At 39.3% G+C, this 18,103-nt stretch overlaps 1 protein-coding gene across 4 annotated transcripts in view; it reads right to left on the bottom strand.

Moving 5' to 3' along the window:
• The window catches only part of MTHFD2L (methylenetetrahydrofolate dehydrogenase (NADP+ dependent) 2 like), a 96,547-nt gene that overhangs the window by 2,585 nt on the left and 75,859 nt on the right, over positions 1-18,103 (bottom strand). For 3 of the 4 annotated variants that reach the window (XM_033105290.1, XM_033105293.1, XM_033105292.1), the window contains one exon: positions 15,737-15,862. In XM_033105290.1, coding sequence (XP_032961181.1) covers positions 15,737-15,862 — 126 coding nt within the window. Of the gene's footprint in view, positions 1-13,024; positions 13,096-15,736; positions 15,863-18,103 lie in introns of those variants that run through there. The other variant, XM_033105291.1, reaches the window with a different exon arrangement.

The following is an 18,103-nucleotide window of genomic DNA, read 5'->3' as shown; positions in this document are numbered from 1 at the left end:
CATAGGAAAAGCAAAGGAAAAATATTCTTTTACTTGAATAAAAGTCCAAATAAGCTCAAAGACATCGCCATACACACACACACAAAATCCAGCTAGTGTGTATCAGGAATCCTCTCATGATATACAACAAAGATAAAAATACTATGATTTGGAAGGTAATATTTTAGTTTTCCAAAAAGCTTCTGTCTACATGAAGACATACTCTTGCCATACTTCCATCCAATGTACTCTATGCTGTAAAAACCTAAGACTAGGTCAACAGCCAGTTCATAAATAGTTATGAATTATCAGTCCTTTCTTCCTTTGCTCTAGCTATTCCTTTTACCTGGAACACTCTTCTACTTTATCCACATAAGAAACTCCTTATTAGTCTTTAGAAGCCAATAAAATGTCACCTGCCTATAATTTTTCTCAAAAACTCACCCCACCAACATTGAATTCAAAAGCTCCACTCTCTCTGTTTCCAGGAACTTTACACCTACCTCCACTGTGGAACTTACACTGTGCTGTTATTCCCTTAACCAGACAACAGTATCTAGAAGGCAGAACCAAGTCTTTGTGGTGGTGGCAGTTGTCATTTCAATCTTAGAACTTCTTCATGCTCATGTTAGGTATTCATTACATTTTGATAAAGCAAAATAAATACCCCTTGAAATTTACAGTCCAAAAGCAACTTGCAGGAATGTCAGCTTTTGACTGGATACAAGCAATATCAAAACAATTTAGTTTAATTTCCTGGAAAATTCAAGCTACTCATTTTTCTTGAGGGCGATTGAACTGTATTTTTCACTTTTCAATAAACTGACTCACTGGCATGAGCAGTGCCTTCCAGGACCTTTTCTGTGGGATTGGAAAAGGAATGCCTTTAAAAATTTCAGCAGGCCTCTAGGAGAAGTGCGTTATACTACCACTATTTATATTAACAGTCCATAAAATCAAGTATTTGCAAAACATTAACTTTGAAATATTAATAGATAAAAATAAAAGATTACTGAATAATACAGTAAATTAATAATCAAGTACAAACTAAATCTTCAGTGGAAAACAGAATGGTGTATTTCACAATCAAAAGGTGGATAAAATTGATTACCAACAAGACAAATAATAACAAGTGTTGGAGAGGCTGTGGCGAAAAAGGAACCCTCATACACTGTTGGTGGGAATGCAGATTGGTGCAGCCGCTATGGAAGGCAGTGTGGAGGTTCCTCAAAAAATTGAGAATAGAATTAGTTTATGACACAGCAACCCCTCTCCTGGGTATCTACCCAAAAATACATTTATCCATAAAGATACATGTGCTCCGATGTTCACTGCAGCATTATTTACAGTGGCCATGACATGGAAACAACCAAAGTGTCCTTCAATAGATGAATGGATAAAGAAGATGTGGTACATATACACAATGGAATACTACTCTGACATAAGAAAAGATGAAATAGTGCTATTTGCAACAACATGGATGGATCTTGAGATTAATATGCTAAGTGAAATAAGTCAGACAGAAAAGTAGAGAGCCATATGATTTCACTGAATTTCTCCAGTGATAAGGGTGCCTTTGTTATTCCCGGTGGCCCTTGGACCATATCTGAGTTTATGCCAAGGAGATGATTCAGAATGAGAACTGGTCATGCCCAAAAGTCCAACCACGTGATCAGACAGTTGAGTCTTTAAGCCACAGTGATGTTAGCAGAAAAAAAAAATTATATAAGGCAATCTGTTATGGCGTATAATCATTTTTATATAAGTTAGTTTTCAATTTTGAAACATGAAGTGGCTTGGAATTATGAGTGTATTAAAAAAATAGTAAAAACAGCTACTATCAACTGAGTCCCTATTACTTGCCAAGAATTTTATATACATTATTTTAATAATAAGTATTTAATTATTGTTTCATTTTAATAGATGAGGAAAATGTGATTCACTGAAGTCCCTGACTTATCGCTCTCCTATATTTTAGAGGCATCATTCACATTCTATGATTGGATAATCCTACCCATCCCAATACTGTATTACCATGACCTAAACAAGTAGAAAAGTCCCAAGAAAGGCTCATGTGCCAAAAATGAACTGCTTTCTCAAAGGGTTACCGAAAAAAGAAACAAAGAGGAAAAAGTTCTAATGTAGTAATTTTCCTACATTTTTTACTATGAGTGCTCATAGCTCATCATCTTTGGATTATATCCAGCACTTCAAATTACACAGCTGGCTTAGTCAGAGTTGTTTTCTTCTTGGGTATCAGATAAGATAAACCCCTAGTCTGCTCAGGTATCACAACTCTCCTTCACCAAATTACATTTTTTACAACATGATTACTGTTGCAATTGTTTGCTGAACAAGTGAGCTTTGCGGTAGAGGAAGAGGGAATGGAAATGGCCTATTGCATGAACTAATACCTGTCTGAAATTTGTAGCTTGGTGTCTGCATTTTTGCATACTTTATGTGGAAATGTGTGGAAACTAACACACATTCATTTTGTCCTACCTATCACTTCACAGAATTAGACTATGTGATGGCTACTGGGTCTTCACCTGACCTGAGCCGAGCTGCTCTGAACGTTCATAAGCACTGTAATTACAATGCTTACGTAATCAACAGGGCAGAGGTTTATGATATCACTGGGAACACACATGACTATTCAAATGCTCTTTCAAATATTTTTTATCTTTGAAATGTGAAAATGAAGTTTATACACAGTCAGGCTGTGATGAATTTGATTGAAAAAAACATATTAAGGTCTCTGTTCCTTTTGATTAAATTTTCATAAGAATCTATGTCTGAGAAAGACATATAAATTTGTCTGCTGCTGGCTAGTGTTAGTGTGTTCTTTGTCTATTTACATAAGGACCAGGATATGGAAGTAAGTGATTTCTCAAGAAAGGTAGGGGATTATCACTGGCAAATACTGGTAGGTACAGGATGCCAGTGCTTAAAAGAAATTCTCTAGTCTAGTGACTTTGCATAACTATTTCAGAGCTGGCCTAAACTATGTGTTCATGAAGGACCAGAGGTGGCTTATGAGCTCAAATTAGTCATGTGAGAAAGAGTTAATTCAGTACGTGTTTGATACTCTACAAAGCATCCTCCCCAATTATGTCTGCAAGAGAGTAAGTTAACAAGCATTACATCACCAGAATAAATTCTCATTGGCTGGTCTTTCCCTGAGGGAGGACAAGGGTTTGCACCTGCTTATAGAATATGATGCTTTTAAAGATTAATCCTATAATGCGTGGGGAAAAGGTATTCTACATGCTCCATTGAAAAGAAATACAGAAGCATTTTAAGGCAGTAATTTCCTTCAGATGCTTACTTACTGTGTGTTTAGGTGTGAGGGACTATGTGTGTGTTTTAAGGAAAATACCCAAAGTCCTGTATGTATGGGAATCAGGTATTAGATCTTGATTCGTATCAGCATTTTCACAAGAGACTCATGAACAGGTATTGCAAACCAGGGTTAGATTCAATTTCATACAGTCAACATAATTTTAGAGTTACTGAAACCGACAATGGAGGCAAACAAAACAATCCTCAAATCCTGTTGATATCTGCATGGCTCTTGCTCTAAGGAATGAGATTTAGATGGAAATGGCTTGGCAGGTTTAAATAAGGTTCCTGAAAATAAGAATATTTTGAGGAAAGACAGTAATTATCATGACAATTTATTTGAATGACCCGTTTGTAAACATTAGACCCTGCAAAGTAAATTCTATGGATTTCACATGGTCAATCAAATTTAAAGGCTTGGGACAGGGAGAATAGCAAAGTTACACTGCCACGGGGATGTGCATATGGGGACAGAAGGGATGTGTAGTCATTTTTTATAATCTACTACAATAGTCTCTTGGTTTCCAGTCTGTACCATACCCGCCGTATAGCCTGCTGCCATATTTAGTCCTTAAAACACATTAGATCATTTCAGTTTATAAACATCCGATGGATCGTCACTGTCTCTAGGATAAAACATAAATTCTTTGTCGTGGCAATTAAGGTCTTTTATAATCTAGCCTCACATCCTTGTCTTGCATTATTTTCTAACCCTTGCATATTTTCCTAACTCAATTATTCAGTTTCCACACATGCTACAAACCAGCCCAGATAGATTCACAACAGATGTTCTTGATAAAGACAGTCCCAGCCACTGTTCCTTGGAACTCACAGTCTAGTTGGGAGATACACGTTACAAAGACAATTACCCAAATACTAGTTGAGTTCAGACGAGGAAAGGTGCTACAAACGAAATGCTCACTGCACCGTGAATGCTGGCAAGACCCATCCGAGCCTGGCCACTGTGTGTGTGGCATCTCTCCATGTCAAGTTCAGAACCCTGAAGGACGAATCAAACTTTGCCAGGTGAAATGGAGAGGTGGGGAGTAAACAGTGTTCTTGGCAGGGGGAACAATGTTTGTGATAAAGGTTAAAAGACGCTTTCTGCAGGTGAAAAGTAGCGTGCACTCTTGGAAACAGCACAAGAAAGCCAGTGAGGATGACACATAGGAGTGACGGGAAGAACTGTGGGGCAGGGCAGGAAGAGTCCAGCTCGTGTAGAGCTAGCAGATAACGTCACACATTTTGGATATTAACCTAAGAATAATTAAAGTTAAAGTATTTCTAAAATTGAGGGGAAAATACACATACACACACATATATATATATAGATAGATCAAATGGGGAAAACTGCCTGTTCTGTGCACATTTCTCTAATGAAATGTCTTTATCATCAAGGGTAGAGGTAACAGAGAACAATAAAGTAATAACATAAAGTGAGAAGTGCTAAGATTGGAATAAGTTCTGGCACTTGTGTGAGCACGTCAAAAAGGAAGAGAAATTGGATATAGGGGTCAGAAAACTATTTGTAAAGTGACAGAAAAGCTTCAAAGTCTTATGGATGCCCAGGAAGGTAAGAAAGAAGGAGAGAATGCAGCGTAGACCTGGGAAATAGTAAAAGCAGAGGTTGGACCCGACAATGAACCTTATGCAATGGAGGAGCTGGAAGAAGTTCATTATAACCAAAGAATATGCTGAAAACAGAGTAAAAAGAGAAGAAGGTGGGAGGTGGTGATGGGCTCCATGACCACTAGGTGAGGGGCCTAGGAAACAGGGTGGGAGATGGCAGCTGTAGTTACTGTGCTCAAGGTGAATCGGCTTTTCAGGAAGTCTTTTTTGAATGAACTTGGTTATTTGTATATTTAGTAATAGCCAGTTTTGCAAAATGAGCAAGAAGAGAAAAATTAGTACTACTAAATAATTTTCAGAAGAAAATTAAAATGAAGGAGAAATTCATGTATGGTCACAAAGTTTCAGCTTCTTGCATGTTATTAAATTATTATCCAATAAATTCTCTTTCAGCCTGGAATACATATCTAATCTGTTGTGCTCCCTTTACTCCACTATGTGGGTGGCTATTTTTTTTTTCTCTCATATTATTGGCTTCAGATTTCTAAAGGGGAGAAGTAAGACAGGCTTGGCTTGACATCATTTCATAATTCTTACTTGAAGACAACCATTTTTCACTGTCAAGATAAGAACAATAGCTTTGGAGCAGAAGTCATTTCATGTTTAAAATTTGAGGTGATGACAGGGATGATGAGAGAAACTAAGTGTTCAGTTTATGTGTGTGCCTCCCAAAACTCCAGGACTGACACGTTACAAGGTGTGGAAAGATTACTCATGAATGATACTAATAGCAACATAAAGGACATTAAAGTGCCCTTTAACAATTTAGGCAAGAATAAAGGAAGAAGTATATCATTAACCTTTTGGCACTGGCAACCCATGCTTCATGACAGGGTGTCGCTGGCTTGTATGTTCTGTCATTATTTTCTTTGGAAACTTTATGTGCCCAAGTTCCCAGGGCCTGGGCTTAACAATCCAAACTCTCATCTAAGATACTTTGCTGGGAAGACTCACTGATTCTCAGGCAGATAGTGCATTTCTGCTTTAGTCCATTATATACTACTTCAGAGGTCCCAAATAATGGAATTTCCAGATGTACCTAAACAGAATTAATTTTGCGACTATGGTTAGGAGCTTGCATATCCTGGCTAAGTCAAAGAATACATTTGTGCTTTATAATTCTATTTTTGGGGTACAGGAAGAAGAACTTACATCTCAAGTTCCTATAGGATTGTTTTATTTCCCTTTGTATATTGTCCAATTCTCTGTCATTTTGAGGGAAGTACTCTGTGGCCCATGTCAGATTCCTAGCAATGTTACAACTTACTTTTAAAACCAACCTCTTTTCCCCAAAAAGAAAGGGGGTGATCCCTTATCTGTGGCAAGGCAACAGAAGAAAAATTTTTTGTTCCTCTCATGTAAATTTAAGCCTCCTAGTATTCTGTGTAATTGTCTAAATTAAATGCTTGGAGAATTTTCCCATGCTTCTAAACCCAGGCCATTTAGGCATGACCTCTCAAACATATCCACTATAATGAAGGGGAAACAAGCCTCATTCAGGAGAATGAAGTACATGAATAACAACCAGAAAAACCTGACTGGCACAGGACTAGAGATATAGTATGACTCAGTGGGTAATATGGAAAATACTCCACTTTCTCATGTGGTTGATAAAAAAATGACACTTAAAAGCATGATGAGCCAGAGAGAGTAAAAGGCTCCTTGACAAGTGAATGGCTCACCACTGAACTCTTGAAAAGGCAACAAGGAAGCAGGTGCCCTAGAGGCAATTTACTATGTTTTCTCTGGCATTTATCTGGTTGCTTGATTCCCCAGCTTTCTACAAGTTTTCTACATATAGTAAGACATTCATTATCACAGCACCTTGTGGCCAGTAATGGGACAGACAGGATTAACGACCTAGTGGGATGTAAGAGAATGGACTGTGATCCACATTTCTGTACAAACTGCCGGCTTCATCAGTTGGTGGTCTGTACTTAACACAGATCCTGTTTCCTATACTATCTGTATATGTAGGGTGGCTAAGCCTTTTTTTTTTCTTAGTTACTTAGTTCCTTAAATCAAATCCATATATGTCTAGCTACCTGCTTCACAGATGTGAATAATTAAAAATGCTGCTCATACCACTCAGAAGGCATTCAATGGAACCAAACAGCCAATCAATCACCTGATGAAAGTTTGAAATTGCTTTCCACGAACTCGGTCTATGACCCACCAATGGACTCTCCTTTTTCACCATGTTAACTATCACGGCCAGTAATGAGAAACAGCGTGGTAATTCAAATCTAAAGTTACGTATTTCCAGATTAGGACTGCAGTGGGAATGGAAAGAAACACAAACACATACTTACACTGCTTTCTGCTGGGCATTATACTCAGCAAATCACACACATTAGCTCATGGGAGATGATTATTTCATTTAATCTTCATAACAACTTTGTAAGATAGATAGGTATTGTTATCTCAGGGTTCAGATGATAAAATCCAGTCCCAGAGAGGTGAAGTGATTTGCCCAAGATCATAATTGTTTTAAGCAACAGAGCTAGGATTCAAACCCCAGTCATCCTGACTCTATAATCTTTTATGAAAAGTTGGACATACCATAAAAAGGGCATGAAGAGAAAAGTTAACTCTTAGGTTTCAAATGTGGAGTGGGATGCGTATATAAGACTGTAGTAAAATAATAGAAAATATAGGTGAAAAGATGCCTTAAAAGCATTCCAGGGATTTTAGTTCCATTTCTAGCACTTAGAAAAATCATACTGGGCTTCTATGTGATTCTAGACTATCTCCGTCCTCATGTTTCAACTATTGGGTTGCAATTTTGAGGAATAATTCTGACCAAATGGAGTCCCAAATTATAGGGTCCTTTTTACTACAGGAGAGATTTCCTGTCCCGTGGAAATTCTTTGATGAATGGAAGGTATGGCTCCAGCTGTTTGGGGCACAATTCACAAGGGTTTACAATACCATATTCCCTTATTTAACTAACAACGTTGGGTACAAAAGGCTGTACCCAAAATTACAAAAGGCTGTTTGTAATTTTTCCCCCTTGCCTTTGATCTGTTGTTCTCTCCACCTGGAAAGAGCCCTTCTTCCTCTGCCCACTCTTTACCTAATGTACTCGTACTTAGGTGAAATTCACTGATCCTTTCAGACTCATCTCAAAAGGACTCCAGAACTGGCACCATCACTCTTGCTTATTTGAAAATTCTTAGAGTCATAATTGATTCTTCTCTTTCTTTTTACATCTAATCATTTACCCATCATTCTTACTCTCCTGTTAAATTATATCTGCCATCCAACCACCTCTTAATACCTTCACCCGTTACCCCTGGGCCATGCCCATCTTGGATAATTTCTTACTTGGACGATTACAATAGCCTCCTCATAGATAGGTACCCTATTTATACCCTTACTGCTCTAAGAGACCTTTGCCATTCAATAGCCAGGATGATACTGATAAAATGCAAAGGGACTGTCATTTCTTTTCCCCAGATCCTCCAATGGCTTTCTATTGCACTTAGAGCAAAATCCGAATTCCTTTCTGTGGTCGTTAGGCCCTACATGATACGGCACCCTTGCTGCTACTTGTTTAACTTTATTTCTCATCATTATTCACTCTGTCCCCATTACAAGGGCCTTCTTGCAGCTCATCAAATCAACCAGGCACAGTGCCCCGCAAGGTCTTCTCACATGTTGCTCCTTGTGCCTGGGACGATTTCCCCCCACATATCCACATAGCTCTCTCCCTCGCTTCGTTCAGGTCAGCAGTGAGCCTTCCCTTGCCACCGTTTTCTAAGCAACCTCATTTCATAATTCTCTAGTCCCCTTATCTTTTATTTCTGTAACACTAAACACTGACTAATATGTGAAGATGTCTATATTTGTTTGTTTGTCTTCTCCAACCAGAGGCAAGCTACCTGCAAGGCCTCTGCCTTTGGGTCACTCCTGTAGCCCTCGCGCCTGTAATCATGCCTGACACACAGCATCCCCCGTCCTCTCCTGCATCCTAGCTCCCAGCTCCCCTCTGGCCTCCAGGAATTCCTGAGCGGGCCATGGGCAGCTCTTCCTCTTCCCATCGTCCTCCTCAGCTCTGTTTGCAAAGGGGTATTGTGAGGGCCAGAGAACAACTTGGGCTTCTACTGTGCTGAGAATCCTGAGCCAGGAAGAAGTGGCTAACAGGAGGCGGGCTCAGCTGGTGTGTCCCCTCCACGCCTAGGGGTGTCCAATTCCTGGCACAGTTTAAGGAAAGAGAGGGTTGTAGGCCCAAAAGTGGACAGATGGACCATTTCCGGGTCTGGGCCTTCTCTTTCCCTCGCTTCTCCAGGGAAGCTGGGCTAAATGCCCCCTTGCCCTCCCTCTCTAGGACCACCCGTTCCTCATTTACACATCTCTCCCAAAGCTCAAGCCTGACTCCATCATCAAAACTGCTCCCCCAGTAGCCCAGAGGGCCGGTGCTGGTCCTGCACCCCTCTATCCCTAAGGGGAGACCCAGCTCCAGGAGGGCGATGCCCCATCGCCCTCCCAGCCTGTCCACGGGAAGGGGAGCTGCAGTGGTAGCACACAGGTCCCCACAGAAGGACCCAGAGGGCAAGCAGAGCATTGAGAATAGCATTGTCAACATCCCACATCAGCTATTTCAAATTTTACTTTCAATATCATCACTGTTCATTTTCTTGTTGGCAATTCCCTCTTTCCATTATCTATAACCACTGGGAGACAAAGAGTCCACAAAGCTTACACTTTGTTGTCTGAATTGAATGGACCATGACCAATCATCAACAAACTTTGAAAGAAGTGACACGATTGGTCACAGATCACGACGCACATTTGGTACCGTATTTCCCCGAAAATAAGACCTAATTGGAAAATAAGCCCTAGCATGATTTTTCAGGATGCTTGTAATATAAGCCCTACTCCCAAAATAAGCCCCAGTTAAGATCGTCAGCCAGACGGACACATTTAGTACATCTGTTATAACACACGACGGACATACTGAATTATAAAATAATAATATTAATATATAAATAAATAATATTATTGACATTAACACTTAAAATAAATGATAATATAAATTATAATTAAGTATTTGTAAATACCCAAGTGGGCACCTTTGGACAAGAGGTAAACGCCTATGTAAACAGATGAACTCAAGACTTATTGCCAAATGACCAATCGGACTATAGACACAAGGCACGAATAACGTATGCACTTGGTAACGAACGGATGGGGTTGTGTCCAATATGAATTTTCATAATTCAATATGTTGTGTGTTGTAATGGACGTACTTAATGCACTCGTGTGAAATAAAGAAACGTTTTCTGAATTTTGGTGCCAGCAATTTTTTGTCGCTTTTGTGTGGACCATCATTCTTAACTGTCATCATTTTTGTTGCCACTCCTGTCTCATAAGTCCTCAATTAACACTTGATTTAATGGTAGATTGAAAGGGAATAATATTTTGACCCCCAGACAAGATGAGTGCAAAAAGAAAGAGCTATTCTCTCGAGTACAAGAAAGGAATCATGGAGGACTCCCGAGGCAAGAATCTTACGGCTTTCTGCAAAGAGAAGAAGTTGGATCTCTGAGTGGTCCAAAAATGGCAAGCAGAGTATGATAACCTCAGTCAACAGGTGGATGGGAGAAATGGTAAGAAGTCCAAGTGTGGATCAGGTCGGCAACCATTATTTCCTGAGCCGGAAGACATCATCTGTGAATGGACTGCTGACAGGAGAGCAAAGGCTTTGGTTGTGCGCAGGGCTGATATTCAAGCATTGCCCTTGCAATGGCACCACAGTTAGAAATATCCCCAGAAGAATTCAAAGCATCCCAACACTGGCTGGATGGCTTCCTTCAGCGATATGAACTGTCTCTAAGATCGACAACACTGTTCAAGCTGGAAGGTACTGAAGTTATTAAACGTGCACTTGCATTCAAGTCCTTTGTTGATGGCATCGACTTTTCTAAATACCAACTGTTCAAGTTCATCGCTATGGATGAAACGGCAGTGTTTACGGGCCAAGGATCTCAAATGACAATTGATCAGAGGGGTGCCTCGTCAATCTACATTCCCTCCAGTGGTTACGAAAGTGCAAGTGTTACGTGTATTTTGGCAATTTGCCTGGAAAGAAATAAAGCCTCACCTCTAATCAGCACTAATGGCAAGAAAGATAAGTTTGAATATGTTTCAGGCATTTATGTTCTTGAAACCGAAAAAGCCTGGTGCACACAAGCAGTTATAAGGAAGTGGGTCGATTTGATGCTGCCACTTGTTTTGTGAGGTGGCCAAAGAGGGCTGGTGGTCTGGAATTCCACCAGCACTCACTGCGCTAAAGACATGAAGAGCTTCCTTGCAGAAAGTAGATCAAATAATGATTCCCGCAGGAATGACTGCCTATCTCCAGACTCTTGATATTGCAATAAACAAGCCATTCAGGGACCATTGTGCATGGAAATCAATGACTACATTGAAAATAGAATGGAGAGAAATCAGCGTGGAAACTTCGTGAAGCCTAGCCTGCAAGAGGTCGTGACTTGGGTGAAGAATTCCTGGGATAAAACCACTGACAGCTGTGTTGCCACTACGAGCAGGCTACATGGACAAGAAGTGCTCGTTTAAGGAGCACTCCATCGCTGAACATGAGAGATTGGGATTAATGGTTCTACAGGAGATAGAGTCGCAAGAAATTCAAGCAGGAATTCAGGGTTTGGAGAGTTATGACGATGTTCCAGAAGAAGATGACATGACTGTATTTGAATAAATGTAGATTTTTGTACATGAATAAATGTGGATTGTTGTACATGAGAAAAATAAGACATCCCCTGAAAATAAGTCCTAATACATCTTTTGGAGCAAAAATTAATATAAGACCTGGTCTTATTTTCAGGGAAATACGGTATTTACATAATAATCTGTGGACTGAGACGCTGGCAGAGAAGTTTACACTCCGTGCAGCTACAGTTAAGATGCCAAGCGAACTGAAATTCGAGCCAGCCCAGTGGTAACTGAAATCTCTGCACAGCGAAGCCAAGCAAAGTGAGGACCACCAAACACACACACCATCGTCCAGGCACTTCTAACACTTGCTATGATACATGTTCTGGGGGGAAGGGAATAAAAGGAGTAACTTTTTTGTTTCCCAAAGGAAAGTATGAACTAAGTGAAAGTGCAGGACAGTAGAGATAATAGAGGGTGGAAATTATGAGCGCTGTCTATGAACCCACTGTGCCCGTGACTGTGTCATCTCAGGCAACCGTCCCAGGCTCTGTGTGCCTCTGTGACGGGGGGAAATAACAAAACCTATCTTATGGGGTTATAGTAAGAATTAGACGAATAATGTATGTAAAAGAATTAGAATAGTACGTAGGCACATTGTAAGTGCTTCTCAAACACTAGCGACTATTATTATTAAATGAAGAATAATTCCAACTGACCTGAGAAGAGTGTGTCCTCATGGAGAAAAGCCTCTCACACCTTCGTTACTCTCAATATCATTTTCTACTAGATTTACCTGCTACCTCTCTAAGAATATTGGCAATTCTGTGACTGAGGTGGCAGGGAATTGTTGGAGCAGTGGTGGAAGGAGAGACAACAATTGTCTCTCTGCCACCCCTAGTCCTGACCACCATATAATAACATGAGTCCAGGAAGGGCTATTCTATCCTATTCTGGGCTCAGGAAAAGGAGAAAGAAGAAAGAAGGAAGAAGAGAAGGGAGCACAGGAAAAAATGAGAGCAGGAAACCCTAGTAGATGAAGGAAGATGGGCTTTGGAGAGCACCATATCTAAACCAAGACAAAAACCTGACATTAAAGTCAAAAAGAAATACTTAGGAAGTTTTTATGTCTCCTTTTGTCAAGAACCATTGTAAGTGGTGATGCAACCCTCATGCTGTACCTGATATAATATGTCACTCTTCTTAGAGAGGAGCCTGATTCAAAACTGAAGCCAAAACGTCTAATAATGAAGAAGATTACAAATAGGCATCTGTATATTCTTAGGAATAAAATAGATAAAAATAACTCCTGGTTTTACAGATCACTGAATTTGCAATTACTTACATATTGCCAAAATTCCCCAAATGGGGTCATTGACGAAATTATTCTTTAAAAAAGTCATTCCCATCAAAGGAATCTACTTGAAATAGGTCGTCTTGTTTCCTTTATTAGTGAGCCACAGATTTCTGCAAGGACAATTTAGTGCATCATTTGATTTTATCTACATCCGTTTTGTTGATCTTGGCTATAGTTAGAGCGAAACTTTCACCGATACTCACAAAGCAGCCACACTTTCCCTTTGGCAATTCAGCCACATGTTACCTATGAGTTTTGTGGCATAACCCAAGCTAAAGTTCCTCCCTGTCAGGTTAAGGGATCATCCCTCACCTCAGGTTAATTCCTGATGAACAACCTGAAGAACGACATGTCAAATCCTATCACTTACCTGCTCCTTTGGGTGGCTGAGTCATGGCCTAGCTGGCAAGGCCTTCTTTATCAAGTACAGGCCTTTATCTTCCTTAGGGCTGCGGCCCCGTGATCCAGCCAGGTACCACAAGTATGGGTGAATTTTATGACAGCATCAGAAAAATCTGACCTTCTGAAAGTTCTGTGTTTAGACAATCGTTTGGCAGCACTCACTTGAATGTCCAAGATACACTAAGCATTAGAGTTAAAAGGAGCCATTGCTGCCCTTGATATCATTTAACTGATAACAATGCTGATGGCCAGAGAGGTTGCAATACTAGGTCTAAAAGCCTCTTCAGCCTCCCAGCCCAATGTTCTTTTCTGTTCACAGCGTATCTTTGTTTCTCTTTGCCATTTCCTTTTGTATTTCACGATATACTTAGATATGTACACAAGATATGTATTAAATTGCACTTTATACATTTTAATACATTCTACCAAGTATGCAACCTAAAGTGCATATCCATGTGTGACAAAGCATAGGTACTTACTCCAAAATGCTCATTTTAAAATATTTTCAGAATATCCACATAAGCAAAAAACATTCTTAGCGAAACACAAGAATGCATAGAAATGACCTGAAACCAATGAGCTACCATATAAGAGAAGGGAGGGTCTTGGGAGATGTGGTGAAGTGCTGGCTCAGTTTTCCCCACAAGCAGTCAAGGTTCTGAGCTGAAAACCTCTGCTTTTCTTGCCTCAAGCTGGTTATTATGTGCTGTCTGTGCCATCTGGGTGCATCATAAGTGTGTGGTGATTTTGCAATTAACACATGGTAATTGTTATCAAGAAGCCGAATGACAGTGCAAAAAAATATAAGAAATAAGGTCAAGTCTTAAAATGAAATCTATCCTTACTCTTTCAAGTTGAGAAATTCAAATAAATTACTGCTATCTGACATGAGTGAGTGAATGTGCACTAAAGCGATGAGGTCACTTCCTAAAGAGACCAGCATGTTCACACACCGCACACAGACATACAGGCAGACGCGTGCACTTGGAGAGCCGCCTGCGAGGCTGGCAGCTCCGGCCCTGGCAGGGAGCCTGCGAATGACAGCCGAGGGGGGCAGCAGTGTGCTCTCTGATAAGGTCCGTCTTTACTTTGCTCTCATTCACCATTCTGTCCTCAGAATGTGCACCATTGTGTTGCATATACGTGCCCTGAGGTTTTCCTTTTTAGCATGAGGTTCAGATTGCCTACCTGGATATAGTCCCTGACGGACCCTGGAGTCTCACATATATGGGCTCAGTATCCTACGACACTTCCAAGTGCCTGCATGTTCAGTTTTATTCCGCACGATGCTAGGACTTGGGTGACCCATGAGCTGATGACCAGATTCCACGTGGAAATGTAAAATTTGAATTATTTTCTAAATTGCCTCACCTATTCCTTTCAGTTTGTCTGTAAAAACACACCTATAACTAATGAAGTTCTTGGCATGGACCTGCTTTTTCTGGACAGAATGATCAATCTCATACATAAAATATTTCTAATATGAAAAGGTCTCCACTTCCTTTACTATATTCTTGTTTTATTAGACATCTAAGATCCCTAGACTAGACTGAAAACCTGAATGCACATAAGTAGCTGACACAGATATTGGATTAGGAGTCAGGCATCCAAAAACGTATCTGTGTCGAGGCTCAGTTTCCTCATCTGTAGAGATAAGGCATTGGGTTAGATTTTTTTTTTTTTTTAATTACTACATATTGGCTGCCTTAGTTCCTTCACTGGCCATAGAAATGTTAGCCGAGTTCCTCTCCCTCAGTCTGTTTAAAACACAAGAGAAGAATACTGAATTACCCAGAGCTGTCCAGAAACACAGTTAGGGTCAGCAAACACACAAAGATGGCTTGGCTCTCAGAGAATGGCTGAGGATAGAGCACCAATGGCGAAGTAGAGAGACATGCTCCAAGAAATCAAAACAAAGCCTGCTATGAAAGGCCAACTGAATTCTTTCACAAAACACTGCACTACAAGGAATTTAATCTTAAATTCTAAATTCTAAATATTAATGGTGCAATTATATTTTCCTCCCAAGAAGGGAGAGAAGGAGGAAAGGAAGAATGGAAAGAAGGACAGAAGGAAGGAGGGAGGCAGGGAAGGGAGAAGGGAAGGAAGAAAAGAAGGAAGGGATGGGGAAAGAAGGAGGGGAGGGAGAGGAGAGAAAGGAAAAAGGAAACGGAGGGAGGAGGCAGGAAAAAAGTATGTAAGTGTGATTAAACTCTTTTCCCTCAGAGGAAAGAGGGATAATGACTAATAACTTAATAATGCCGCCATCAAATAAAAAGTTTCTCTACTATCAAAACATGCAAAATAGAATCTTCATCTTCACTTATCCAAAGAGACATCGTTTATTACCTTCAAAGTCCACATCTCCAACTAATTTTGTCTTTCCTGTCACTGGGTCTCGGACATAGTTGATACCCACATCAATTACAGCAGCACCTTCTTTAATCATATCAGACGTAATCAACTTTGGAATACCTGAAAGCAAAACAGACTTGTAAAACACTCTAAAAAACCTTAAACTTTGTCCTTGAATATGAGTATAGCAAAGGTTTATACATCTAATGTTTTTTGTTGTTATGGCTTTTAAAAATAAACAGCATATACTGTTCCTAAGGAAGAGGACGGCTGCATTTGACAGTTTCTGATCGAGAGAGGGACAAAGGAAGCACATGTCGGCTTCTGTGGATAAAATCCTGCCAAGATTCACGCTTTCAGCTTTGCTTGCCAGATTGCTCTAAATGGATACCTGTTTGAGCAGCATGTTTCTGTATTTCATCTACTACAAACAGCATGGGTAGATTATGGAGGTGAAACTGTTGACATTTGGTATAGTGGAGTGGTGTGAAAACAACTTGGAAATTGGAGGCAGAGGAAAGGAGAGAAGGAGGAAGATTAAAAAATAAGGATGATAATAATTCCCATTCCTTGGGATTGTGATAACTGTAAAGTGCCATACACATACTCCAAATATAAAATGCTATCTTGAGTGTTCTATTTTTTCTTGGTTTCTTTGATTACATCCGTATATGTCTTGGAAAGGTGTAAGATATAAACTCTACTCACTATTTCTCCATTACAGTTTGAAAGACAGCTCTACAGATATTATATCACCATCTATTTTTCTATAACCTCTTATCAATTTTTATTTCAAGTACAAAAATATCATCAACAGTTTTCCATGATATTTTTTAGCAGACTATCTGGAAACATTGCTTACATTCAGAGGCTGGTCTAAAGAAGAATGATTAGAGCGAATCTAGAAGTCATGTTGCATGGAGGAAGTGCTATCAAACTAGTTGGTTCAACTGTTTACTACCAATTTGTGCCACAGTGTAAAGCAACTGTATCATTGAACACACTGTTTAATTCAGCTAGTTTTAATTTTTCATAGCAAGTCTTTTTCAATGAAAGAAGCATTATGTTGATTTACATTCTGGCACAGCTCCTTAACTTGTTGTGGACCTATAACACAGAGTTCCAGAAGGTACGAAACAATCACGGACTAGTCCTAGTCCACACATTGAATATCTCTGAAATAGAGGAATAGTTCAGTAAACTCAGGCTGCCTATTTTGGAAAAAAATACAACTAAAAACAAAATCAAAACCCAGTAATTGTGGTAGTGTCTTCAATATGTTAAACTGAATAGACAGCAGATTTATTCTGTATGTTTTTAGAAGGAATAATAAAGGAAGGAGGGAACAAAGGGAATAGATTTTAGCTCAACATTAAGAATATTTTAAGAATAAAATATGCCACAAAGAGAAACTTTATATTGTCGTTATTCCTCATTAGAAATAATTCACAATAGGCTACAGGAGGGATTGAATTGGAAAGGTTAGTGATGCCTTACAAGTCTATGATTTAAACATTGTTTCGTCTAGTCAAATTGAAAAAAAAAAGTTTTTTCTTCTCTCAACTAATTCATTTCTGAACCCTTGCAGATTTCTGACCCCATAAAAGACCTTACTAAAGAAAGAAATAATACAAATTGTACTTAATGACTGAAACTACAATAAATGAACATACACAATCTCTATTTCAGATATGTTAAATACTCTAAGTCATCCACTTACACTGTTGTCTTGTAGAGGCAAATGATTGATGCATTTAGTTCCCAAAGTAAACAAATACGAGATATTTAAGTTCTTATCACTTGATAACAGTGAAATGGCATTAAGAACTATTTAAATATTTGGTGAAGAAAAGACATATACATACCATTTCAATGTGGAGTCAGAAAATTTTTTTTTCTTTTTGTAAAAATTGATAATGAACAGTGATTTCATGTGAACATTTCATGAGCGTCATGTTTTTTTGCGTATGATAATTCCATGGAAATGTAATCTTATATAACTTGAAGGCTCAAATGTTGCACGTGAGAACCGAAAACATCCACTTAAATCTGAATCAGCTTGAATCTGAACTGATTTCTTTGCATTACAGCTCCCCAAATGCTAAGTTTATTTTGTCTTTTATGAATAAGGAACCCTTTTTAGCAATCCTTTGATTACTGTGTACATTAATATGACTTTCCTATTCCACTGTCTTCAACAACATGACTTGATTATTCCAGGAACCTCTTGCTCAGAAAGATAAAAGTTGCAAGTAATTTTATTGTCTTAGGAACTTACAGAAAAACCCACTTTAATTGACATCAAACTCTTTGACTTTTCAGTAGATGGTATCACATGATTATTTGTTCTTGAGGACTCTT

Source organism: Rhinolophus ferrumequinum, chromosome 5, assembly GCF_004115265.2.
Source record: "Rhinolophus ferrumequinum isolate MPI-CBG mRhiFer1 chromosome 5, mRhiFer1_v1.p, whole genome shotgun sequence".
In the NCBI taxonomy this organism is placed as follows: Eukaryota; Metazoa; Chordata; class Mammalia; order Chiroptera; family Rhinolophidae; genus Rhinolophus; species Rhinolophus ferrumequinum.
This window is presented reverse-complemented; position numbering and strand designations above follow the sequence as displayed.